Here is a 25,944-nt window from a genome sequence, read left to right as displayed (position 1 = left end):
GATACATTACACCCTTATAGATTATAATAATTACTCAACATGTTCTGTCTCTTGTTGTTTTTATTTTGCTTAAAGTAAGTGCACAAAAGGGGTCCCAAAAAAGGCACCAAAGATATTTTTACTTATAAAATTATTTTTAGTTCCGTTTTCATTTTCATTTTATTTATGAGCATATCAGACATAAAACTCAACTGCTCATTACTTCAACTCAAATGTTTGTGAATTGAATATATATATATATATATATAATTGTGCAAACCATCCAATCCGAATTTATTTAATGTGTTAATGTAATTAAATACGATCAAGTTATGATTGATTTATGATTTATAATCTGTTGTAATTTTTTTATTTTGTTGAGGTTGACCTATCATTTTTATTGCAATAATTACACATTGATTTGGTATTCATTAATTTCAATAAATTCTCAAAGAATGAATGAAGACGACACAAGCTAGAGCATTTCTTCTCTCTCTTCATCTTTCTTGTCTCTCCTCCTCTCTTTTTCTTTCTGCCGTTCTACAATATTCTTTCTCTGAGTATGCTTATTTCTTTCAATTTTAAGAAAAAAATGGCAAATGTCAATTGAAAATCCAGCTAGGAAAGAGTATGCTTATTTCTTTCAATTTTAAGAAAAAAATGGCAAATGTCAATTGAAAATCCAGCTAGAAAATTAATGTAAAAATAAAAATATTTAAATTGTAAATTCTCGATATTTCAATTGTAAATTCTTGATATTTCAGTTGTAAAAAATTATTAATATTTTTTAAGGGTTCTTACTTGTCATTCTCCCAAGAAAAAAAACTGCATGAATTAACTAAGAATGGTTAAAACTAATTAAGTAATCTTTTAAGCTCATAATAATAATTAGGAAAAATTAGTCAATAGATCCTTCTATTTTTTTAATTTTAAATTAGGTCTATATAGTTTATTTTATTTTAATTAAAATTTTATATTTTGATTGATTAAATATGTTATTCACTAAAAATTAAAGTCATTAAGAAATGATTGAATTTTTCAAATTAAAGCACTTTTAAAATTCATAGAAAAATTGGTATAATACTTTAGCCAAAAAAATTATTTAATACAATATATATTTAGAAAACATAACCTAATTATATAAATTTTCAGTTATAAAAATTATGTAATAGATTCTAAAATATATAACCTTTTAATAAACATATAAAAGTCCTTCATTTCATTTTTAAAAAAAATTAAAGGATTTTAATAATCAAAGATTAACATATTTAATTAATTCAATTATATAGATTTAATTCAAAATTAAGTAAAACTATATCGAATTGTAGGTCAACTTTCTCTAATAATTAACAAGAAACAGACAATAGGTACTTGATCAAATCAACTGTCATTGTGAACCCTGAATATAACAGAAGGTCTAAATTAGTTCATGTCATATCAAGTCTCTCTTTGTTTAATTTTCTGATATCAGAATCTGTATATTTACGGAGGCAACATATTTACAAACTCCATCCATTTAAAATTATAAAATATTTTTTAAAAAATTAAATATTAAAAAATAAAAAATATTTTTAATTTTTTAAATATAATTATTATTTTTTAAAAATATTTTAATTAATAATAACTTTAAATTTATTGTAAGATATTTAATAAAATAAATATAAAAAATAAAATTAATTTAAAAATAAGTAATTATTTATTAAAAATAAAATTTAATTAATCGGACGTGTATTTTATTTTATATGACTTTTGTCACAACGTCGTAAAACGACAAAAGTGAAACCCTAATTTTTCAAAAGGGGGGATGAAGACGAGTCTTTCCCTACGATAATAAAGCACCTTTGTTGGCAAGTTGGGACAGATGTAGGCCCCACCCTCTTTTTCTGTACAAAGAAGAAAAAGAATAATTAGATGCTACTATGTGTTAGGACGTATAATCCCCCCCCTCTCTCTCTATACATATGCGCACAAATTACATTAAAGGACCAAAGTAATAGAATATTTATTTAAAGAGAGTTATTTTTCTTTTTATTTTTCAAGAGAGTTTCTTTGTTTTAATTATAGGCTAATATTTTTTTTATAGAAAATTAATTTGTAGATCCTCATGGTTCTTATTAATTTTAAACTAAATCCTTATAATTTATTTTATTTTAATAAAATTCTTGTAGATTTGAATTTTTGATTCATTAAATATGCTAATCCCTGAAGATTAAAATTGTTAGTGAATGATAAATTTTTGTCCACAAAAATGCTTTTAAAGTTTATAGAAATTTGACTTAATATTTTTGTCCAAAAATTTTTTTATTAAATTTTGGATGAAAATTTTATATGTGTTAGTTTTAAAAATTATGGAATTAATACTAAAGTTATATAATCTTTTAATAAAATATAAAATTTATTAATCTTATTTTTAAAAAATTTATGAATTTTAAGCTTTAGGGTTTAACAAAATCTAACTGATCAAATTATAAAAGTTGGATTAAAACAAGATAAATTACAAGGGACTAACTCAAAATTAAGAAATATAAAAACTGTAAGAACTTTAGATTAATTATTTTTCTCTTTTTCCTATAACTTTAACTTTTAGTCTTTTCAGGGATTTCTTAGTAACTAATTAAAACATTTATATTCAACAAAAATTAATATGTTGATGTGACTTCAAGGGAAATATTCCTTTGGAATGGTCCTCTATTATAATTTTCCCTAGATATATTTATTGATGTTTCTTAAAAAACTATATAGCAGCCATTAAGCTTTTGGGATAAATACAAGCACTAGCCAGCAACAAAAAAGTACATCAACACCACCATCCACCGCTGAAGAAACCATTATTGAAACCCCTTCAAGCTCTTTCTTTTTCTCTTAAGCTATCTGATCACTCATCACTCATCACTCATCACTTCACAACCCTCCTTCATAGAAAACTGATCACAAAACCACTCTCTTCATTTTGAACTTCTAGCTTCCTTCCAAAGCAAAAAGATCAGACAACAAAGATATATAATTGTCGAACGATATATGATGTGGCGCCTTTTTGCTGCTGTGGCAAGGAACTTGGAGAACATGAAGAAGAGTTCTAGGGTTGCAGATGAGAACATGATTGCAGCAGAAGGAGGAAACACTGGTGATAGAGCTGAAGAAGAAGGAAGAAGAACAAGAACAAGATCAAGAAGACAAGGATTATCTCTGATACATAGTATTCTTCTTGCTCCTATGTCTGTAATCTTATGTGTTTCTTCTAATAATGGTGATTATTATAATCATGGAGCCAGTGGGAGAGGGATTAATGATGGGTTTTGGGGATCTGGGGATTATGAACGTTTTTCTGATATGAATCAGATGATTGTGAGTGATAGTATGAGGTTTGCAATTTTGATGTAGAAAGGGGGGGGGGAACTATGTTAGAGAATAATTTCCTGGTGAAATTAAGAAAGTATGTACAGACTTTAGTCGTTTGCTACAAAGTTGTTGGTTAATTAGTATACGGTTCATGTGTTATAGTTTTTTGAGTTGATCTCAGAGAAAAAAATACAAAGAACTTAATTAATGCATCTTTCTCAATTCTACTTTTTGAAATTAGATCCTTTTATTGGATAAAGCTCTAACTTCTTCATAAAATTTGCAATTTTTAGATTTAATTGAAACAATTTGAGTATTAATTTTTTTAAAAAAAGTTGTTAGGATGCTTAATCAAAATAATCCTTCATTTTCAAACTCTCAAAAGAGGAAAAAAAAAATCTACATGTCAAAAATTACAAATTTAAAATATGAATTGTCTAAATTAATATGAATAGTTAGATATAATGATTGAGTTGATTGAGAATCATGTCGGTTGAGAGCAAAGCGCGCTCTCTCTCCACACACACACACAATATTCACTGTTTGTGGATTTATAATATAGATAGCATTCCTTCAGCAACATCTATAAAACAATTTTTAAAAATAATTTATAATTTAAAATATAAAATACTTTATAATAATTAAATTATTTTTTTTAAAATTATTCTTCTTAATTAGTGTGAAGAGATTTAATATAATTGTATTATTATTCAAAACTAAAGGTAAGAATAAAAGTATATCTCACTTTTTTTATGATATTAAAAAAATTAATTTTTCTTACAATGTGTGAAAGGTTGAAAGTGTTTTATAATAAAGAGTGAAGGGAGTATTTAGGTGGAACACTATGTTCAAAAGAATAATGAATATATAACATTAAAATTATAACAAGCATTACTATTTATAAAATATCAATGCTATAGTTTATTTCTCAAATTCTGTACAAGACTTAAAAAAAAAGTATCTAATCTTTTTATATGTTTTGAGTGTAAAGGATGGATACCAATGAGGCATATATATTTGGATATGTATGTAGTTATCAATCAAGTTCCTCTTTATCTCCACTTTCACCCTTTTCTCACTTTCCTTTTACTGCTTTTTCTCTGGGGGGCATCATGTCCACTATGCTTATAAATAGATTATATAGATATTTATATAACATAATCCATATCTAATCAAGTAGTTGATTCCACCGCACGCATCCTAAGAACTGCGGGAGTTTTATCACCTTTTCTCAAGACTAATATGAACTCTTGCTATATGTGATCATTTTTATCAACAATGACCCCTTGAGGATTTCAAAAATTTCTTTAATATTTTTACTTAAAATCATTGCAGATTTTAACACTCAAAACTAAGCTTTTAAAATAAGCTAATTTAATTCCCTCGGCCAATATAAATTGTTGATATATTTGAATGAGCTAAACCTATTTTTCTTTTAAATCATCAAATTTGAGGTAGACCGTAGAGATCAAATATGTACACCAACATAGGGAGAATCTAAGTTAAAGGGCTTGTTATTCTGTTTTCATATTATTAAAACAATTTTAGTTTTTCAAAAAAAATTGAAAAAATAGAAAATCTGTTTGAATCGTTATTATTTTAAAAAACATATCTAAATTGGTGAAATAAAATGTAAAAGAATAATTTATCTTATTAACATAATTTTTATTGATAAAAAATAACAAAATACCTAAAATATTTTATTAACATAATTGTTATTGATAAAAAAATAACAAAACACCAAAAAGATTTTTTTTATTGTTTCTTAGAACAGATAACAGAAATCACATTTTCAAACAAATTATTTTCATATCGTTTTGTTCAAGCTTTTCTTGCCTTGTATCGCACAAAAAAAAAAGTTTTTTCACATTTTTTAAACTGTTCTGAAAACAAATAATCAACCCATGCTCTTAGTTTTTCTTATATGCCTAGTTTATGGACAAGGAAAGTAAAAGATCAGAATATATAGGCTGTGGATTTCAGTTCTTGATGTGTTTTTTTAATGAATAATTGATGTACATTGACAGAAGAACAATGGGTCACTTCGAGTAAAATCAATAAATGATTCCCTCTTCTTTTTCCACAATTCTTTGACTTTGCTGAATCAGCTTTAACCACACCAACCGTGCATGTTTACTTAAAGGTAGATTGATAAATAGAACAGTAAAATATAGAGCCCAAAAATATTCTTCCGTTACATAAATTATAAATACTACAACTTATTGCTTCTTATATTTTATAGACCACGGGAGTTTATTTATTAAAGGGCAAAATGAGTAAATTATTTTATAAACTTTAATTTTAATAGCATCATAAACCTTGAATTTATTTATCGTGCAAGTTATTTTTTCCACTTTAAAAACAATACAATTTAATCCTTATTGTTAAAAAAAGTTAATTTTAACTGTTAGTTGATTAAAAAATAATAAAAAAAACATTAAAAAATTACAAAAAAATGAAAAAAATTTATCTTTTTATTTATAATTTTTTGAGTCCTTGTCTATATATATTTGGGTTTTTTATTGTAATTTTTTGTCCTTTTCTGTAATTTTTTAAGTCTTTTTTTATTATTTTCTAATCAACTAACGATTAAAGTTAACTTTTGATAATAGCAAAGAGCTAAATTGCATTATTTTCAAAAATTGATAAAATATTTGTATCAATAAATGAGTTCAAGGTTTATGATACTACTTGACTAAAGTTTAGAAGATAATTTACTCATTTATCCTTTGCTAAATAAGAAGGATAAAAGCCTTTTGATTTCCAATTAGTATCGAATACAAAATAAGTTAATCAATAGCTGGATTAAACAAGAAGAAAAGAAATCCCAAAAAATAACTACAGCAATTGGGCAACACCGGTTCAATAAAATGTCACAGGACTCAACAATTAGAGCCTCAAATTTCTTCATAGAGAAAATAGATAAGCCCTTTCATCATATGTTCCATCATACTTACGATTTACAGATTAAAAAACCATACATCTCTATGGTCAGTTGGTCACACAAACAAAAACAAAAACAAAAGGGAAAATCATACCTAGATGCCACAGAACAAATTTAATTAGCAAGAGATCTCATGAAATATGGAAAAAACTTTCGAGTCTCAAATTTTACACATTTACAACCATACAAAGGAAAATGATAACTTGAGTAAGAATCTAATATCAAGTTATCATTTTTCATATATCTCCATGGCCACACGAAAACAAAAACCATATATCTCAAGGAAAGCTGACCAAGAGACAGCTTGTGCTAGGAAACCATTTTGTTTTGAGCAGTCATTTATCTGGAAAGATGACACAGAAGTATTTTTGTTGTTGATGGATAAAAAAGGGAAAATGCATTACTCAAACTAGCACAAAAACTGTTCACCTTATTGTGAACAACTTGAGATGGTACAAACCCCACACACACGTACAAACATGCAGCGACAATGGGAACAACATGAGCTGATAACGAGGTGAGAGGCCATCAAAGGCATTACCAAAACCAATAATGGTCTGTAACACAAGAGTCACGCAGCTTCAAATGTGGGTTTCTTCACTTCAATTCTCTTTTTCCACCCTCATCAAAATCCATTAGAATACACTTACCATTGTTCTACCTCTTCATTAGCATCCATGTCAGCATCGTTATTGGATCAATGACACAACTTATTAGACAGAGATATAATGTGCAAGAGGAGACTTATCGAGGCTCAGAAGCAAGAACTGAGATAGCTGAGTTAACAAGAAAAAAATTGGGAGGCAATTTTCGCAGTCCTATAGTTCTTAACATTAGAGTAAAAATAACACTAAAGGATAACCATAGGACTCTAGGACAATAATAAACTTCAAGATTCCTGGATAATAATGGACTATCAATCCCTTAAAATTACATTTTACTTAGTAAACACTTATCAACATTTTCCAACAAATTTCATCTCAACTTCAACATTTTCAAGGAAACTTCACAGAGCAAAAGAAACAACCCAACAAAAGGCTTTTTGAAAAGCTTGGCGCAGATGAAAGAATGTTTTTAGAACTTAACAAAAATATAATTGAGTTTTATGTCAAAGAGGAATGAGGCAACTGTGATGAATAGCAGCATGCTTAGATCATCCAAGTTTTTCAACACAATAAAAATGGAAAACATGTAATAAAGAATATGTAAACAGTTGAGAAAGTACATTAACAATTATCAAATTATTGTTATTATACCTAAGAAAATCTAGGAAAATAATTTTCAAGTTTCTTAAATTAACTTCTGCAAATAGAAAATGAATTTATAAGAAAGGCAATAGCAATGACCAGAAGAAAAAGAGTGTAGAACAAAAGTAATTGAAGCAGTAATGGCCAATGAAGAAATTAAATTCATGCAATCTCTACCTTATTTGCAAGATTCCCAATCTGTCCCACTTGTCTTCACATTTTCTATGACTTACATAATGGCAGAACAATTTACAAATGCAATGCATTCATCATCTTTGCTCCTCACTGAAGAGTTATTTCATAGGTACAATCACATAGATCTTGCAAAAACAGCTCTAGAGTCTTAGCTGCAAAATATTATAAGTTAATTAATCAGAAGGAATGGATTGGCAAATAATGTTTGCAAAATGTTCGAGCATTGTTTAACAAAATATTTTGTTGCCTTCAAGCATTGTGTAACAGTTACCTTCATCATCACTATCTTTAAAATCTTCACCCATAGCATCATCCATCCCCCTAAATTTTTGCAGCACACAAATAAAATTAGCATTAGTAATATCAGCGAGAGAGGGGTAGAACCTATGAATTACAAAAGAACATTGCATGACGAGAAGTACATCCCTCCCAAGCCCAAGCCACCAAGTGCTCTTGATCACAAAGTGACAAGTCATTATGTTGGAGCTTAGAAATAAAGTATCTTTTCATGACTTATATTTTAAGAATTCAAGTAAAATAACATGACGCAATACGAGAGCGGATACTATACAAGGAAAACAATAAGTTTGGTCAATTTATAGAAATGAAACTTTTTCTTAGCATCAAACAAAACAAGGTTACAATCCTTTCATAAAATAATCTAGAACAAGCTTTTGGTGAGTAAAATTCAAATGAGGCAGAATGACAAAAAGACAAAGATATGAACACAATCTACACATATAATATGAAAACTCCAACAAGTACTACTTAATCATAAACAGTTATTTTTTAAACTCTGTGCAACGAACAGGGCTCATGCTAGTCTCCGTCGAGAAAAACAAATACGCAGTATCAAATGAAAAATAGCAAGATACTTGCTCAAATTATACAGGCATGCTCTTATTATTCATGAATGCAGCTATCGGATGCGAAGATTTTGTTCTTCTGTTGTTCTTATTCTCCTTCTTCTTCACATTACTTGCATCGCTACTCGAGCCCCCTGATTTGCCCTTCTCACTTTTGTAAAGATGATTAGGTTGGTCTCCGAATTCGTGTTGGTTCGACAATTGAATCAACTCCATGTATGCTCCTCTACTTTGGCTTTTCAATGTCTTCTGAAGTATCACACTCTTAGGCTCTGCTTCGTCTGGGATCTTAGGCTCAACCGCAGAGTTAGCTTTTAACTGTGCAGGTGGAAAAGTCAGAAGAGAAGGCAGTGGCGTGATGGGTTTGGCCTTGGGTGGTTGCATTATAGTCTAAACCACTTGTTTCTCGAAGGGACTAGACCCACGAGCCATGGCCTCACCTTTGGCTGGGGAAGAAGCAGAAGCTAGTTGTTTGATCTAAAATTGTGTCGTGACATTGTCATCATTTTTGCCTAATCAATTAACGGTTCAAGATTTTGCTTTTCTCTCCTGCACTAACAATTTCTCAAATCTCGTCCCTGGTTTTTCCTTCTTATCTTGCTCTCATCCTATTCTCCATCAACTGATCAAGAAGTCCTAGCTCTCAAGGTTTGATGCTCTGGACTCGCTTTCTTGAACCATCACATTGCTTCTAGGGTGGACGGAGAGAGGAAAAGAAAGAAGAAAGGATGAGAAGTGGAAGAGGAGGAAAGAAATTGATTAACTTCATGTCAGGGCATTACACTCCCCCAGGAGGGTAGCTCAGTTGAGTGTCCTATACCCACTTACATAGTCAAATCTTTTTTAAGTGTCTCTAATGTAGAATGTATCAGCCCTCTAATCAATGTGACGCCCTCATCACGAATTGCCTACTCAGAGGGCCCATTATTTAAATAAATTTGGGTTTGATTTTGATATCTTTTTCTAGAAGGCCATTACTCTCTCTTCAAATGGCTAGTTTGGTGGGATGTACAGTACACCCACTTATATAGTTAGAACCCTCCCCAACATGAATGAATTTAGAACTCAGTAATTGAGGGGCCAAACTAAAAATAAATTAAAAATGGAGGGCCAAAATCTAATTTAAACTATTTTACAAAAAAAAAAGTAATTTTCACCAAAAGGCAATGATTTATGGGGGCAAGGGGGCGGCATTGCTCCCCAAGTCCCTCCAAAATAAGATGAAAAATTCAAATAATCGAGGATTGCACTATAGAGAAACTTCTTTTAGGTTGTGTTTGGATGGATGAATTTAAAGTAAGAATTTTAAATTTAATATTTTATATTTGAAATTTATAGATTTTAAATTCTTTATTTGGATGATATAAAAAATTTTAAATTATAATATTAAAATTCTTTATTTGGATCTTAAGTAAAATTTCACATTTTAAATTCTATATTTGAATTTAAAAGAAACTTGAAAGATTGATCAAACTCAACCACCTGAATGACCAACTTCCAACAAGATTAGACAGTCAAAGCCGATTAGGATTGTGGCACTAGTGACGACAGGGAAGGGACGCCTGACTTTCATTGGGATCGAATTGTCGCATTGACAAGAACCAGACGGCCAACTTCTATCGGGTCTAGATCGACGACAATGACGAGGACCAGACGGTTGACTTTCAGTAGGAACACACCAATGGCGACGATAAGGACTTGACAATCAACTTCCATCGAGACCTAACCGATAACAACAATGAGAAGGAGGATTGGACAGCAAACTTTTATCGGGACTGGACTAATGATGACAGCGAGGATTGGACAACCACTTCCACTAAGACTAAACGGCCAACTTCCATTGGGACCAGACCGATGGTGACCATTGAGACTAAACCCATGGTGACAATTAGGATAGGACAACTGACTTTCACTAGGACATAACGATCGACTTTTATTAAGATAGGAACGGGATAAGTGATTGTTAGGTCCCCATCATTGCTGTAGATCAAGTTCATATGGAAGTCGGTCATTTGATGGTCGTCGTCGATCCAATCTAGATGGAAGTCGGTCCTTCAATCTTGACATCATTGTTGATTTGGTCCTAATGAAGCCGTCCAGTCCTCGTCATCATTGTTGGTCTGATTTGAGTGAAAGTCAGTCATTTGGTCCTCGTCGTCGCCTTTGGTCCAGTCCCAATGCAATTCAACGTCTGGTCCTGATCGTTGTCGTCGGTCTAGTCTCGGTGGAATTTGGCCATCTCGTCTCAATCATTACCATCGGTTTAGCCCCAATGAAAGTTAGTAGTCCCACCTCGATTAATGGTGGCAGCTTGTTTCTGTCAACTTCAATAGTCCGATCCAATTACTATTGGCAGGTTGATCGAGCCTTCATGAATTTAGGTCAAATTACAAAAAAAATTGAGTTAAGATTTAAAATAATAGGGGTTTAGAAAGGATTTTAAATTATAAAGAGATTAAAGTAAACTTAGGATTTGAATTTGAGTCCTAAATCCATACATTTTTAATTACTCAAATAATGGATTTAATTCAAATCCAAATTCAAATCAAAATCCATGTGCATTCAAACATATCATAGATGTATTTAATGTATTTTAAAATTTTAGTTAGTCAAGGATATTTTAGTCATCACAAAAACTTGTTCTTGGATAAAAGTATAAACAATCACATTCCTAAAATTTAATTTCAAAATTTCGTGATCTCAATGGTTATTTGCAATTTTCGGATGTCTTTGTTTGTGATTTTCCCTTTCCTAATTATATTTATAAATAATGCGAGTCCACCTAACCATCACGGACTGCGCTACAGAGGAACTCCCCCTTCTTTCTTCTCTCCCTAAACCCTGATCTGATGCCCTAGAGCTCGTGGCATCTTGGTAAACCCTTCGACTTGGCCCCGAACGACACTTAATTGACTCAGTGTATAGCTTTGTTCCTTTAAGCCATGCAAGTTCTCTCGAATGCTCGCCGATTTTCTAAGGCATTGCATTCTCAGATTTTTCTCAACTCCTATCATTTCCTTTCTTTTGACCTTCAGAGCATCGGAGATCCTCACTTGGTCACTTCATGGCGGAACACCAGAAGCTTGCCTTCAAAGGCCCCTTGGTTCTCAGGTGGCGTCCATGTCTTATGATTTCCGTATAAAATTTTGATACTTCACTCTATAGTTTTTTGTTGATTTGAGTTTTTTCTGCTACTTACTTAATTGAATGATTCATTGACACAGGGACGACTCAATCATTGACAACTGAATCATTGCCAATGCACTTCTTGATGTCAAAATCATTTTCTACGTCAAGAGCAAATACTGATGAAGGGGATACAACAGGTTCTTGATTTTAATTTACATCATTCCTTTAAAGATTTTTTTTTTAAGTGTCCTTTTTGGATGCCTGATTTCCAGTGTTAAATGCAGAGGCCGTGAAGGAACTGTATGACAAAATGCTGGAATCTGTAAATGTTAAACGATCAATGCCTCCAAATGCTTGGTTGTGGTCAATGATTGAGAAGTGTGGGAACCATGATGATATTAGACTTCTGTTTGACATTTTGCAGAACATTCGCAGATTTGTTAGTTTCTATTCTTTCTTCATTGGCATCGTCTGCTTCAAATTAAATTAGTTGTTTCTTCTCTTTGCTATAGTGATCATTTTAATCTGTTTTGGAAGCAGAGGCTGTCAAATCTTCGCATTCATGCAAACTTCAATGACAACCTCTGTCGTGAAGTTTCTAAAGCATGTGCTAGAGTAGGAGCTCTTGACTTTGGTGGGCATACTGAACCTGTTCCTGTTGTTTTTTCTGGGTCTTCTGTTCTGCCAATCATGCTTTATCGTCTACACTGCTTAATTAGTTGTCTGTTGGATAATTTTTCTCTTATGAATTAATACATGCTACTTTGTTATGGATATGAACTATTATTTGCATGTTACAGAAACATCCAATGAAATTTTAAAAGAATTTTCTTAAATGTTTATGCAGGAAAGAAAACCTTGTGGAAGCATAATTTGTATGGATTGACTCCAAGCGTTGCATCTGCTCACCATTTGCTGGTATTGTTAAAATACTGAAATTCTAAATGTTTTCATTCTGTCTCAGATTTGCAACTCGTAAATTACCAGCAGTTGATTGCAGTCATATGCTAAGAATCACAATGATAGTAAACTGTTAATGGAAGTGATGAAACTTATAAAGACCAATGACCTACCATTGCAACCAGGCACAGCAGATATAGTTTTCAGGTATATTGAGATTCTGGTGGTTTCATGCTTTTATTTAGCAGCGTAAGAGTTCTCATATGCAAAGATTAAGTTTTGCATATGCCCTAATACTGCACCTGGTTTGGCCATGTGCAGCATTTGTTACAATACAGATAATTGGGAGTTGATTAATAAATATGCAAAGAGGTTTGTTAGGGCTGGTGTAAAACTTCGACAAACCTCGTTTGACACATGGATGGAATTTGCGGCAAGAAAAGGTGGGTATGTTTTCACTTTTCTTTTTGATTTTCTATGTTGCTTGCTTATCTAAAAGCATTTCTGTTGATTCTTTTCTGTTTGAGTTGAAATTGCATCTTGTTGAATTTGATTCATCTGTTGAGCTTTATTTTGTTTCACTGTTTCTCTTAACTGCCTCTTTTTTCCCACATTGCCAAAGTTGATTTTTCTTGCTTTGAAGAAAAATAGGCAAAGCCCCAAAAGCCATATCATGAATACATAGCAACGTTCTGGAGCAGCAAAAGTGTTGCTTGCTGTCAAATACGTTTTTGCTCGTTCTCTCTTGTGCTCTTTATTTAAGTTCTACAATTAAAAAACCTCTTCTTTTCAAAGAATACTTGTTTTATGAGAAACTGCATGCATGGAAACCTGCATGATTGAAAGGTTGCACCATTCTGTTTGTTTGGGCTTGCTGCATCAGTTGCTGTTGATGATGAATGTTTATGAACCTTTTGATGTGCTTATTTGTAGGAGACACAGAATCATTGTGGAAAATTGAGAAGCTGAGATCTGAGTCAATGAAGAAGCATACCCTGGCAAGTGGTTTGTCATGTGCCAAGGTAGAAATTTATCTATGTTTTTGTCTGAATTGCTAGTGGTTTTATTGAACTTTGGTTACTGAGTTTATTTGCTGTATTTACAATGCATTTCATCATGTTGGGTCCTAAGTGATATTATAACCAGAAATTTGGTCTTATTACTTCTATTTCTATCAATTTCATAATCTGCAGTCATTAGAACAGAATCTAGGTGTACATTTTCTATAACTTACAGTAAACTTGCCTTCTACTCTCTGAAGAGATGTTTAGATTACAAGGTGCTCTCCTTTATCGTGACAATGTACATCAATTCTTCTGAAGTTAAACATGATAAAATACTCGTGGGAAAAATATTCATTTCTTTTATGAGAAAGTACATTAAAATGAAAAAGGAAAAAAAGAGAATTTTTTATTCCAATGTATTTATTTTGTTTTTTAAAAACTATACATTCAGCTTATTCTAAATTCAAAAATTGACTATTATATATTGGTCAAATACATGTTTAATACTTTTTATGTTTTATAAACAATAGATAGGCAGGTATTTTGATGTAGGGAAGATCAATGCATCACAAGATTTGATTTCAGGGGAAAGGAGTGTAATTCATCTTGAAATTTTTCTTTTTTCAATTATGGAAAATGTGGCCAGTCTAATAAAATTTTACCTTTTCTTCACATAAGTTGCCCAGAACTACTGCCTACAGTTGCTTGGTACTTAGGTTGGGTCATAAGTCATAACAATGTTACACTTTGAAGCAACTTTATGTTTATGACTGTGCAGGGTCTTCTGTTGGAACATAAACCTGATGAAGCAGCAGCTGTCATTCGGGCCTTAAATGAGGTATGTGTGGTGCTGTGCATGTTCTTTTGTGCCTGCAATGTGTTATTTTACCTGATAAAATGAAACAAATAATTGCAATAGCATTTAGAAATAAAAAGTGAATAGATAAAATAATTTGGCTATGCCCTGAATTATAGTCCTAGAATTAGAAAAATATCCTTTAGATAAAAGAAAATTTATGTCAAGGTGTAACGCAAATATGTTTTCAAAGGGAACTAAAAACTAAATTGATTCTGCACCAACATGGGTGATGAAATTTTGTTCTTTTCAGCTATTTTTGGAGAGGTGTTTTTGGAATTTGGATTTTATGATACCATTATTCTTGACGGATCTTAGACTATTGTCAGATTCAGAGAGTCATAGAAGAAGATAGAGAGGAAATCGAGAGAAGAACATGGAGAACAGAAGGATCAAAGGGGAAGAGATTGAGAGGTATTAGAGAGGAAAGGAATTCTAAGAACTGTGAGTTTATTAGTCTGTCATCATGCCATGCATTCAGACGTGAGGATTATATATATATATATATAGAGAGAGAGAGAGAGAGAGAGATATAGGGACTTAACCATTAACAGAACCCAACGGCTACTTAACACACCTACAGTACCTAACGGCTAAATCCCCTAACTAACTAATGTCATCATTATAAAATCATAACAATACCCCCCTCCCAAAAGACCTTTGCCCCCAAAGGTCATGCTGAACTATTGGGAAAAAAAACATTAAACTCTTAGAAGCTACTGTTCATTGTTCTCTGTCACTGTTCACTGCTACTGTACACTGTGCTGAATAAATGGAAATAATGAGTTGAGCCCAAAAGCATTTTTAGTAATCCTCCTCTGTACCATAGAACAACAAACAAGTGGGTAGGGAAGAGTTGAAGACAAAGAAAAGCCCAACAAGACAGATTTTTCAATGGGCTGATTGTAACATCTTTGAGTGATGTTGGCCCATGCAATTATCAATTCAGAAGCTGGTTCAGGTTCAGTAAGGATGAAAGGTACAGCTTATGCGTCTGAGGTTTCCACCTACATGGCAGAATAGCTCTTGACTTTTTAGGACCTAGCGACATGACCTTCTGAACAGAAAAATCACGGAGTAGTTCCTTTTTCTTTCTGGAAACTTGAACCCATGTATTGACTATCGGTGTTGGCTGCCATCCACTAAAATTAATCCCACTTGATATGAAAGGTAGCTATCTTTGACCCATGCACCCATGTGTGCAAACCCCCCCCCCCCAAAAAAAAAAAAAAAAACCCACTGAAGCTTACTCTCACATGCCCCCTCTGTTGCAAAAAGTTCACCCAGGTTTTGTAGCCGTGAGAAGTCTAGAGTCTTTAGATGGGTATGGGTAAGACATACACACGTTGATAAGAAGACAAAAGGGGGTGGTGATGATGGAGCAAACAGCCATGAAGCATTTGAAGTTACAGAATCAGATTGCAATGGAGAAACCAGAGAAGACAGCAACGATGACACCCTAGGAACAAGAGACAGCAATGGAGAAGCTTGTGGTGGCAGCAGAAAAACATAAATGGGTAACGATAGGCTGATCAGAAATAGAGATGAAGAGAAAGTTGGAACAAAGGGTGACGATGGCTTTGCAGGTGGGCAACATTGATGTTTCGAACAGTGTTGGGTACCCAAACTCAAGTCAAGACTGACGGTTTTACCCACACCAACAGTGAAAGAGCTTAAGAAGTCATGTTTAGAGATGTTTGAGCCTACTTTACTTTCCAACTCACACAAAGAAACCTTGAAATCATTGCCATTATCTTGCAGTTCTTGCACTGGTAAGGAAGACCCAACTTCAACATCAATTGTCCTAGGTGCAGGATCCTCATGATTTCTAATGCCATTCTTAGCTTGCTGATTCCTGCAATCTTGTAGAGGGGTAATTCCTTCATTGTTCCCCAAAATCTCTTGTGACCCATAGTTATCTTGTAGTGCCTGTGCCTTTTCTGTTTCTGCTTGACGTGTTAGCTTGATTTCTTGCAAGATTTCTTGCAATCTTGCAAGACTTCTAGTTTCTTGCATCGTTCTTGGTTTGAAGAGACAAACTGGTTCTACAAGTTTTGGTTTGAGCCTAGCCACATATGCAGAAACCAAATATTTTTCTTCCAATTTTAATTTGCTGGTGTGGCTATCAAAGAATTCATTGAATTCTTTCACGCTTGCCCGCTGACGAAGCCACATCTGGTGGTCATCCTCATATTCCTAGAATGAATGGTGTGCCATGGCCGAGGATGATTGGCTCTGATACCACTCTTAGACTATTGTAAGATTCAGAGTCATAGAAGAAGATAGAGAGGAAATCGAGAGAAGAACATGAAGAACAGAAGGATCAAAGGAGAAGAGATTGAGAGATATTAGAGAGGAAAGGAATTCTAAGAACTCTGAGTTTATTAGTCTGTCATCATGCCATACATTCAGACGTGAGGATTATATAACAGCTAAATCCCCTAACTAACTAATGTCATCATTATAAAATCATAACAATGGATCGGTGAAATTAGTCTGAGGTGTGAGCTGTCGCATTATAACTGAGGTGTCACTTTGGAGATGTCAATTTTGTTCCTTCATATATTTTTTGTTTTGCTTGCTCTGCTAAGATGGTGGTTGTGTTTGATTAGATTGTTAGGGAACTGGTTATTTATATCTTGTCTTTCTTTTGACACTATTGGAGTTTATGCTTGCCAGGCTTTGCCTGATGCTAAAAAGACAGGCATGAAGGATGAACTTCAGAAGCTTGTATCTGAGTGGCCTTTGGAAGTTATAAAGCACCAAAAAGAAGAGGACCGAAAGGTATAACTTATTGGGTTGTGGAAGAAAAGGGAGAATTGCCATTTAGGAATTCCTAATGGAAATATTTCCAGATTATTATTTGATTCTCCCCAGTTTTTACTGCTGAATTTGTTGGGTTCCGCCATGTCAAAGAAACTAATATATGATTATACGCTCTTTTTTTTTTTTTTTCCTACCGGACTGCTAGGCATTGGCAGCCTCTTTGAAATCTGATGTTCTTTCCATGGTTGATTTACTAAACATGGGACTGGAGGCAAACGTTAACATGGAAGACCTGAACAGAAAAGATGAAATCCTTCAATAACACAAGTTCAGAATTTGATGAAGGCCTTGTCTAGGAAGGAGCTCCACACAAGGATTATCCAATGGCTCTTGTTAGATAGATACTGAAACACTGACCTCAGCATTTCTTGTTGGTTTAGATTTTGAAATATATTTATTCTTTTTTATGCGAGTCTGTTCCATTTCTTTATGTCTCTCAAGTGATATGCAAATTTGTAAGCATGTCTATGCAATTTAGTTCTTTAACGGCTGAAATTTTGTTGTCACTGGTTTTATTGTATAAATAATCTGGCTGGTCTCTAGCGCATGCAAGAATGTTCTTCACTACGGGTGACATGGAACAGAAGGTTGGTGTTCTGTTTTTCTAGTTACGTTGCATTTGAATTTAGATTCGTGAGGCGAATATTGATGATATTACGTTTTCTGATTTTAGTTTACAACTCCAAATGTGTGTGTGTGTGTGTGTGTGGGTGCGTGCATGTATGTATGTGATAGTTTCCTATTTCATTCATATTGCTCTGCATCCTAGATTCCTAGTGGCCACTTTGGTTCCCTCGTTTTGTTTCCTTCATTCACATATTTGAGTTGTTCTTAACTGCAAACTGGTGATAGTGAGCCTTTTTTTTTTTTTTAATACAAGGGAAGGCAGTGTGTTGGAATAGGGGAAAAAATTATTCCTTAGGAGCAAACATGTCTCTAGTAAAATCAAGCTGCATAAACTTCACACTGAGGAGGGGCTCTCTTTAACAACTGTTTCCTCTGTAATCATATCTTGAGCTACTTTCGCCAACCAATTTGCATAATAAATTGTTTCTTTGCTAATATGGTCACATGAGACTTCCCAATTTTGCATGATCAGATATTTTATTTCTTCAGCCATGTTGAAGCCGGAAGATTTCTATTATGAAAATCGGAGATGTTATAAAGTGCTTCTGTGAAGTTCGAGAACACTCGAACCTTCTTGTATCCTTCGTTTCAGCAAAGCTGCAACATTCAGATTTTCTAGATCATTTTCGTAGTAGTAATTGGGTAAAATCCCAATTTTTTCCTAAAGCCACATCCCCAGCTACCATTCTTGTCTCGCCTTCACGTGTGGCTTTACTCTGTGGCTTGATTTGGATGGAGAGAAAAATAGGGTAAAAATATGATGAGGAAATTGAGGGGAGATTTTCTCAAAATTAGTAATTTTTTTGGGTCAATAAGCAAATTATTTTCTGAATTTTAAATCATTATAAATTTTAAATTCATTTATTGTACAAGTTTTTTCAACTTCTAATAACGGTACAATTTGGTTTGTCCTATTATTAAAAGTTAACTTTGATTGTTAATAAAAAATAATATAAAATGTTCAAAAAGTATGGAAAAAGGCCAAAAATAATTTTGGTCCTTGTTTGAATTTTTTTGGGTCCTTTATTATGATATTTTTTGGTTTTTTTTAATAATTTTTTATGTTTATTTTTGACATTTTTTGATCAACCAATGTTCAAAATTAAATTTGGTTAGCGACAAGTTAAATTGTATCATTTTTAAAAGTTAAAAAAAATTACATAATAAATGAGTTTTTGATTTATGGTGCTATTAGATTTAAAATTTAAGTAGATAATTTGCTTATTTATCAATTTTGTTAATTATTTTTAGGATTTTTGTTTTCATGGTTGTCCTATCTCTCTATTTTTCTCCACATCAATTGTAGGGTAAGTGTTAATTGATCCATCCATCTTCAGTCTAATCCACCCAAGTTCAGCTTCCTCCTATTGGCTCTTAACGTGCTTTGTCCACTTCTTAACTTGTCTTTGAGCAATTCTAGTATCGTGTCACTACTTACTTCATGAGTAGCTTGGAATGTTGTGTCCTTTTCCTTGACCTCCATGCTCCCAAGAGCTTTGCTGCAATGAGCCTTGGTTTTTGAGTGGGTCTCTATCCGCGTTCTTGTGTTAACCCCTTTGCGAGTTCTTCCACCTTAAAAGGGGGTTGATTTCATCAATTTGGCATATGAACAAAGATTTATTAAAAACAAAAAAAATTTATTGTTTATGTTCTGTTCAAGGGTTGAGAGTTAGAATATAGAGAAAATTTAATTAAAGATCATTGATGAGACTTAATTATTAGTAGATTTTAATTTTTTTTTGAAATTTCAGTTTGGTCTGAAAGAATTAAAGTGAAAATAATTTTAATAGTAAAAAGATTAAACTACCTTTTACTTGTTATGTAGAATTATTAGTTGTTAATTTTTTTTATTTTACTTGTTAATATATTAATGAGTTTTAAATTATGTGAATTTACATGTTAATAATTATATAAGACTTTGCATCATTTGTTTGATTGTAAACAATAACAACAGTTGTAAATTACAATTAACGTTAATAAATTAATAAATAAAATTAATAAATTAACAATTAATGTTACTTTGTTTGATAAAATGATGTAATTTACAAGTTTTATAAATTAATAAGTAAAATAAGAAAATTAACTAATAATTCTACATAATAAGTGAAAGGTAGTCTTACCTTTTTACTATTAAAATTATTTTTACTTTAATTTTTTTAGATTGAATTGAAATTTTAAATTTTTTTTAAAATTTACTAGTGATTAAGTCTCATTGATAATATTTAATTGAAATTCTAATATAATTTGGGATAAAGAGCGGTCAGATGGTTCCGAATTCCATTGTATGATTGTGAATTGGATATAGCCAGAGGAGATTTGATTGATTGATTCAGCCACAAGCACGTCAGAATATTGATGATAAAAAGTTATATTTTGCCAATACGTAGAAAAATAATAATCATATTTTAGCGATGCGAATTGAGAATTAAAGTTCCTTTGCATGACTCTTCCTTTCAAAAGCATTCATTTTATGGTTTTCATTCTTTGTTTGGCGGCGGGAATATTGCATTGTGCCGAACAAAATTCCTTTTGCGAGAAAGTACCAAGCATGTGGATGAAAAACAATCTCGTGAAAATTGCAACTTGAAGCCAAAGAATATGGATAATTTAAAAATGTATTTTTTATTTTTTTAAAAAATTCTTTTTTTATAAAAAAACATTAATTCAATTATTTTGAGATGAATTCTTATTGGTTACCCCGTTGATCGGTTCACTCATATCTGGTTCTAAGGGTTGTATTGGAACGGACCAAGTGCCAAATCTTGGTTTAATGAACTGGCCTGTCCAGGTTTTAAAGACATGTTAATTTGACATAGATATGATTAATTTGATTAATAGTTACTATTATTATTATTAGTTAACTAATTAATTGACAAATTGAGTGTCTCAAAATAGTATAAATTGAAATGTGTGATCCACTGAGACAAAGTTAGAGATGATGAATAATAAATTAGGCGATAGTGGAGGAATAACAAATTAAAAGGAAAAATTAAATTAAATAAATAAACAGTTTTAGTAAAATTATTTAAAAGCAACGTTGCTATTTAAAAATATGCCTATGATTTGTGCATTGTTTTAAAAAACTGGATTGAATTGGACAGTTGAACTAGTTGAATTGTCGACTGGAATCATGAATGGTTCAGTTTTAACCAAAAAAATAATTTTTATAGTTAAGCCATTAGTGAGCCAAAAATTAGAGTTAAACTGGGAATTGGAATAGTTTTATTGAAATCTGTACTATTGTAAACATAATATTAATAAAAGTTTAAAAAAAATTAAAACTTAGACCTCCAGTAAAGACCAATTTCATTTTTGAACAATTTATGTGTATATAATATAATTTAAGATCTTATATATATATATGTATATATATATAAAGATTTTGACAACTATAGGGGTAAATGTAGATATTGTACTCAAATCTAATTTAAACAATTTAACAAGTTATAAAATGATAATTTATAATTTTATTAACTTATAACCATATTATGTTATTTTAATATTTTATTAACAATTGGATATACAAATGTAGATTTGTTTCTTATATGTATTTTATATATGCATTAAATATTATTTTTTATTTTATTTTATTTTATTATTATATTATCAATTTGACTACTGGTAGAACCATAGGAATCAAGAACCATTAACTTTTCTTGTTTAACATCATGTCCGCCTTTCAAAACATTGGTTTTATGTTATAGGAGTGGCAAGTGCTATACATAATTATATATAATTTGAAAAGATGAAGACTTATATATTTAAGCATATAAATTAAATATATTTTTATCTAGTCAAATAAATTTTAAAATGTTAATAATATTGATTAAAAGATTTTATTATAGTATAAATAATTTATAAAAAATGTACTTCCTTAGATTGATTGGAAATCAATAAATTAACTATATGATTTTATTTTTTTTTAAATGAAAAGGCTTATATACTTATCTTTATATATGTAATATACTCTTGTCCAATCAAATTAAAATAAATAAATTTTAAAATTTTAATAACATTAAAAATAATTTATTATAATTCCAGCAATTACAATTAATATTTTTAGAATTTTTTTAAAAAAATTTTTTAAGAGAATATCAGTATTTGGATTTATCCTTACCTTAAACGGATATTTGCAATCTAAGAAACGCTTATATGGATACGTGATATGATACAACATGATTTGGTGGATGGATGTTTCAATTATCACAATTTTAAAATTCGTAGATCTATGAATAATTATCTTGAGTTTTAATTAAATATTTCTAAAATAATATAAAGATAATCTAAAAATATTTAAAACAATCAACCAAAGTATTTAGCTCTTTGCCTTTTTAAGTTTTTAAGTAATATATAGATATCTTTTGTTGAAAATAAAAACAAAATCATAATAGAAAGAGTAGAATGATGTAATGTGTATCATGAAGTACAGTTGTGTATTGTATCATATACCTACTAGATATATGTGCGTTTATATTCCATATATTTTAACTACCGGCATCTCATACAACTATATATAATTTCAAAAATTCAATCAAAATTAGATTCTCCTTCGTTAAAAATATAAGGCATTTTTAACTGAATCTCATCCCCCAATAACTTTTTAACTAACCCTATTTTTTTATATTTATTTCTATTAAACACCTTACAATAAATATAAAATTGATTAAAAATATCATACATTTTGAACAGAGGGAGGGAGTATGTAGTATATTTTTGAAGTCAAAATCTACTTTAAACCTCAAATTTTATAAAACTTCAGTTGAGTGCTTTAATTTTATAAAATATTTTTTTCAATCTTCTAATCATAATATTATTAGATTCAAATAATTTTTTTATGCTAGTCATTTTTATTTTTAAAAAAATAAAATCAATAAACCAATATTTGATTAGAATTTTTTTTGCTAATATTTAAAAATTCATATATATTTTTTTTTTGTAATAAATCTAAATGTTAGAGTAAAGTACGGGGGAAAAACACTTTGTAATGTTAAAGGATCTTTGATCTAATTTTTTTAAAAAAAATCAATAATTTGCTCCAACAATCCCAATTAATAATTGTTAAACATTTTTTAAAAAAAGTTTTGTTAGAGAATATCGCTCTTTGGATTTATTGTTACCTTAAATAGTTTTATTCTACAGCATTGCAATCACAGTGCCATTTTTTTCATCTGAACGACGATCCATTCTGTGAGGTGCAGCAGCAAAATGGAAAGTGATGGCAACGACGTCGTCGGCGGCGACAGTGAACTACGGAGGAGAGGGGTGTACGTATCGCAAAAACGACTTCCTCCCTGAGGAGTCGTTTCGGAGCTGGAGCAACTACGGGAGGGCGCTTTTGGATACTCCCTTTCGGTTCAAGGATCGGGTCGTGACCCGCTCCATGGATCAAACGGAGCTCGTCGAGATGAAGTCTCGCAGTCAGGGCGAGATGAAGAAGACGCTCAACTGGTGGGACCTCATATGGTTCGGCGTCGGAGCCGTCATCGGAGCCGGAATATTCGTGCTGACTGGACTTGAAGCCAGGGAGAAGGCCGGGCCGGCGGTTGTGATCTCTTATGCCGTCTCCGGCGTCTCCGCCTTGCTTTCCGTCTTCTGTTACACCGAGTTTGCGATCGAAATTCCCGTTGCAGGTGATTCGTTCAACTGATTCCAATTACTACGTGATAGTGTTAGTGGTTAATTTTCTTTACACAAATTTTCAAATAATTAATTAACTTTATCCTATTTTAGGATGTGACTTAGAATATAACTAACAATACTTTCAAATTAAAATAGAGAGATAGGTTTGTAAATTTTTCATTATTGATTATAAATTTATAATTAATTTTTTTATAACAAGGGAAAATAAAATCCTACATAATAATGCAAGCTATTCAAACATTTGCGTCTGGGTCAGACTGGGTGTGCGGGAGAAATTTCACTATCAACCTCAATAGTGAGGTTTGATTTTTTTTTTTTTTTGACCAGTAGAGAAGACTTCGTTAAGAAATAGATAATACAGAGTTCAATAACAGAGAGAGCAAAAGCTGCAACTAAAAGTCATAACTCATAAGCCAACAAGGCAGAGACATGAACAAAAAAAGTGAGGTTTGATTGAAGGGTGAGTTTTTAAATTTATGATAATTTGATTTGATGTCTTTAATATAAAATCAAAAAAGTTATTTTACCTAGAGAATAGCAGGGATTGTGTGCACTGAATATGTACATAAATTATGCCATTGGTAGATAAAAAAAAGTATTTGTTTTTAAAAAGGAAATTATTAATATATCTATTCCATTTTCTTGAGAACTACATATATATATACATATATATATATATATGCATTTTCCATTTCAATTTTTTAAAAATACTTTTTCATATAGTAAATTTTTATTTTGCAAAAAAAGTTTAGGTAATCAGTTAAAAGCTCCTTCAGGGAAATAATCATAGAGGTATTTACCGATCTTCTTCTATCAACGAAGTATTTGGCAGTAAAATTTGAACTCATCAATTATTATACATCAAATCTTATAAACTGAACCAATCTTTACTTTTGCTTTGCATATAGAAGCACACTTGAAGTATTAGATAATTTACGATCTCAACTCGTTTTTATGACTATTTTCGTAAAAGTGGCTTAATTTAGTTATGCATGTTTATTTTTGAACTAATAAATTAAGGGTCGTTTATATTTATTTGTCATTTTTCAAATTTGAAGCATGTCATTGTTTCTTAAAATATTAATACTTAGTTTATTTAATTAAATCCAACTTAGCTTGAAATCCAGAAAGCAAAGAACGAAGTAAAGAACCCAATCTGTTCATTTATTTCTTTGAAGAACAGGTTCAGTGTTCAGTAATGTACTTCTTTGTTTTCTCAGGCGGGTCATTTGCCTACTTAAGGGTAGAGTTAGGCGACTTTATCGCCTTCATAGCTGCCGGAAACATACTTCTCGAGTACACAGTCAGCTGCGCCGCCGTGTCCCGGTCATGGACCTCCTACTTCGCCACCCTCTGCAACAGAGGCTCCGACGACTTTCGCATAATCGTTCCCGGCATGAACCCGAGCTATGGCCACCTGGATCCCATCGCCGTCGTGGTTCTAGTCATCATCTGCATCCTTGCCGTCTTCAGCACCAAAGCTTCCTCTCGTTTCAACTACGTCGCCTCCGTCATCCACGTTGCCATCATCATCTTCATCATCATCGCCGGTCTCATCAAAGCCAACCCTCGCAACTTCCAACCCTTCGTCCCCTACGGACCACGTGGCATCTTCGTCGCCTCCGCCGTCCTCTTCTTCGCCTACGTCGGCTTCGACGCCGTGTCCACCATGGCCGAAGAGACCAAGGACCCGGCCAGAGACATCCCCATCGGACTCGTCGGCTCCATGGTGATAACCACCGGAGCTTACTGCTTGCTAGCAATAACCCTCTGCCTCATGCAACACTACACCGAAATGATTGATGTAAACGCACCCTTCTCCGTCGCCTTCAGCGCGGTGGGGATGGATTGGGCGAAATACTTAGTGGCCATCGGGGCGTTGAAGGGTATGACGACGGTGATACTGGTAAGCGCCGTCGGCCAGCTAGGTACTGGACTTGAGCATATAGCTCGGACCCACATGATACCGCCGTGGTTCGCTCACGTGGACGCCAAGCTGGGGACGCCGGTGAATGCGACGATCACGATGCTTGCAGTGTCGGCGGTGATAGCTTTCTTCACGGAGCTTGAGATTCTGTCGAATCTGTTGTCGATTTCTACTCTGATCATCTTCATGCTTGTTGCTGTGGGTCTTCTTGTTCGACGATACTACACAACTGGAGAGACGACGAAAGCAAACCAGGTAATGTTACTTCATTTTCTTCCACATTTTCTTACAATTAAATTATTTTAAATTAGTCATAATTAAACTAAACCTTCATATATACTCCCTCCATTAAAAATGTTAAAAAAATATAAAGTATTTTTAATTTTTTGAAGTGTAATTATTATTTTTTTTAAGTTCTCTATTATAAATGACTTTTATATTTATTGTATGGTGTTTAATAGGGGT

The 25,944-nt window shown here is 32.1% G+C and overlaps 3 protein-coding genes across 6 annotated transcripts; all 3 read left to right on the top strand.

Annotated features, from left to right (window-relative positions):
• The first annotated feature begins 3,000 nt into the window (after positions 1–3,000).
• Positions 3,001–3,360, top strand: LOC129298221 (uncharacterized). Its single transcript, XM_054936607.1, has one exon. It carries the CDS (start codon positions 3,001–3,003, stop codon positions 3,358–3,360), a length of 360 nt encoding a protein of 119 aa, XP_054792582.1.
• Positions 3,361–11,398: 8,038 nt separating this feature from the next.
• LOC129298220 (uncharacterized) lies at positions 11,399–17,937 on the top strand. 4 transcript variants are annotated; one of them, XM_054936604.1, is made up of 12 exons: positions 11,399–11,489; positions 11,606–11,681; positions 11,795–11,896; positions 11,972–12,138; positions 12,240–12,333; positions 12,547–12,617; positions 12,700–12,806; positions 12,921–13,042; positions 13,533–13,621; positions 14,382–14,441; positions 17,139–17,243; positions 17,431–17,937. In XM_054936604.1, the coding sequence occupies exons 3-12, from the start codon at positions 11,830–11,832 to the stop codon at positions 17,545–17,547; spliced, it is 999 nt and encodes a 332-aa protein (XP_054792579.1). In that variant the 5' UTR covers positions 11,399–11,489; positions 11,606–11,681; positions 11,795–11,829; the 3' UTR covers positions 17,548–17,937. The 4 variants fall into 4 exon arrangements, with proteins under 4 accessions (XP_054792579.1, XP_054792581.1, XP_054792578.1 ...); XM_054936606.1 differs by having other exon boundaries at positions 11,426–11,444; XM_054936603.1 differs by having other exon boundaries at positions 11,451–11,681; positions 11,984–12,138.
• A 5,232-nt stretch (positions 17,938–23,169) lies between these two features.
• On the top strand, positions 23,170–25,746 carry LOC129298219 (cationic amino acid transporter 1-like; the record flags this gene model as incomplete). The annotated part of the gene is made up of 2 exons (XM_054936601.1): positions 23,170–23,542; positions 24,773–25,746. Coding segments are annotated over exons 1-2 (1,224 nt in total), but the record flags the coding sequence as incomplete, so codon positions are not given.
• Positions 25,747–25,944: the final 198 nt, after the last annotated feature.

This window comes from Prosopis cineraria, unplaced genomic scaffold (assembly GCF_029017545.1).
Source record: "Prosopis cineraria cultivar Desert tree isolate PC_DT_omini unplaced genomic scaffold, ASM2901754v1 PC745, whole genome shotgun sequence".
NCBI lineage: Eukaryota > Viridiplantae > Streptophyta > Magnoliopsida > Fabales > Fabaceae > Prosopis > Prosopis cineraria.
The sequence above is the reverse complement of the archived record's forward strand: the minus strand, read 5'-3'. Positions and strand labels throughout refer to the sequence as shown.

Excerpts from the sequence above, each read along its gene's own strand:
- LOC129298220 (XM_054936602.1), top strand. The coding sequence starts at position 11,513 with ATGCAAGTTCTCTCGAATGCTCGCCGATTTTCTAAGGCATTGCATTCT. Across the intron at positions 11,897-11,971 it reads TGATGAAGGGGATACAACAG|TGTTAAATGCAGAGGCCGTG; the intron begins GTTCTTGATTTT and ends CCTGATTTCCAG. Across the intron at positions 13,043-13,532 it reads GGAATTTGCGGCAAGAAAAG|GAGACACAGAATCATTGTGG; the intron begins GTGGGTATGTTT and ends GCTTATTTGTAG.
- LOC129298221 (XM_054936607.1), top strand. The coding sequence starts at position 3,001 with ATGTGGCGCCTTTTTGCTGCTGTGGCAAGGAACTTGGAGAACATGAAG.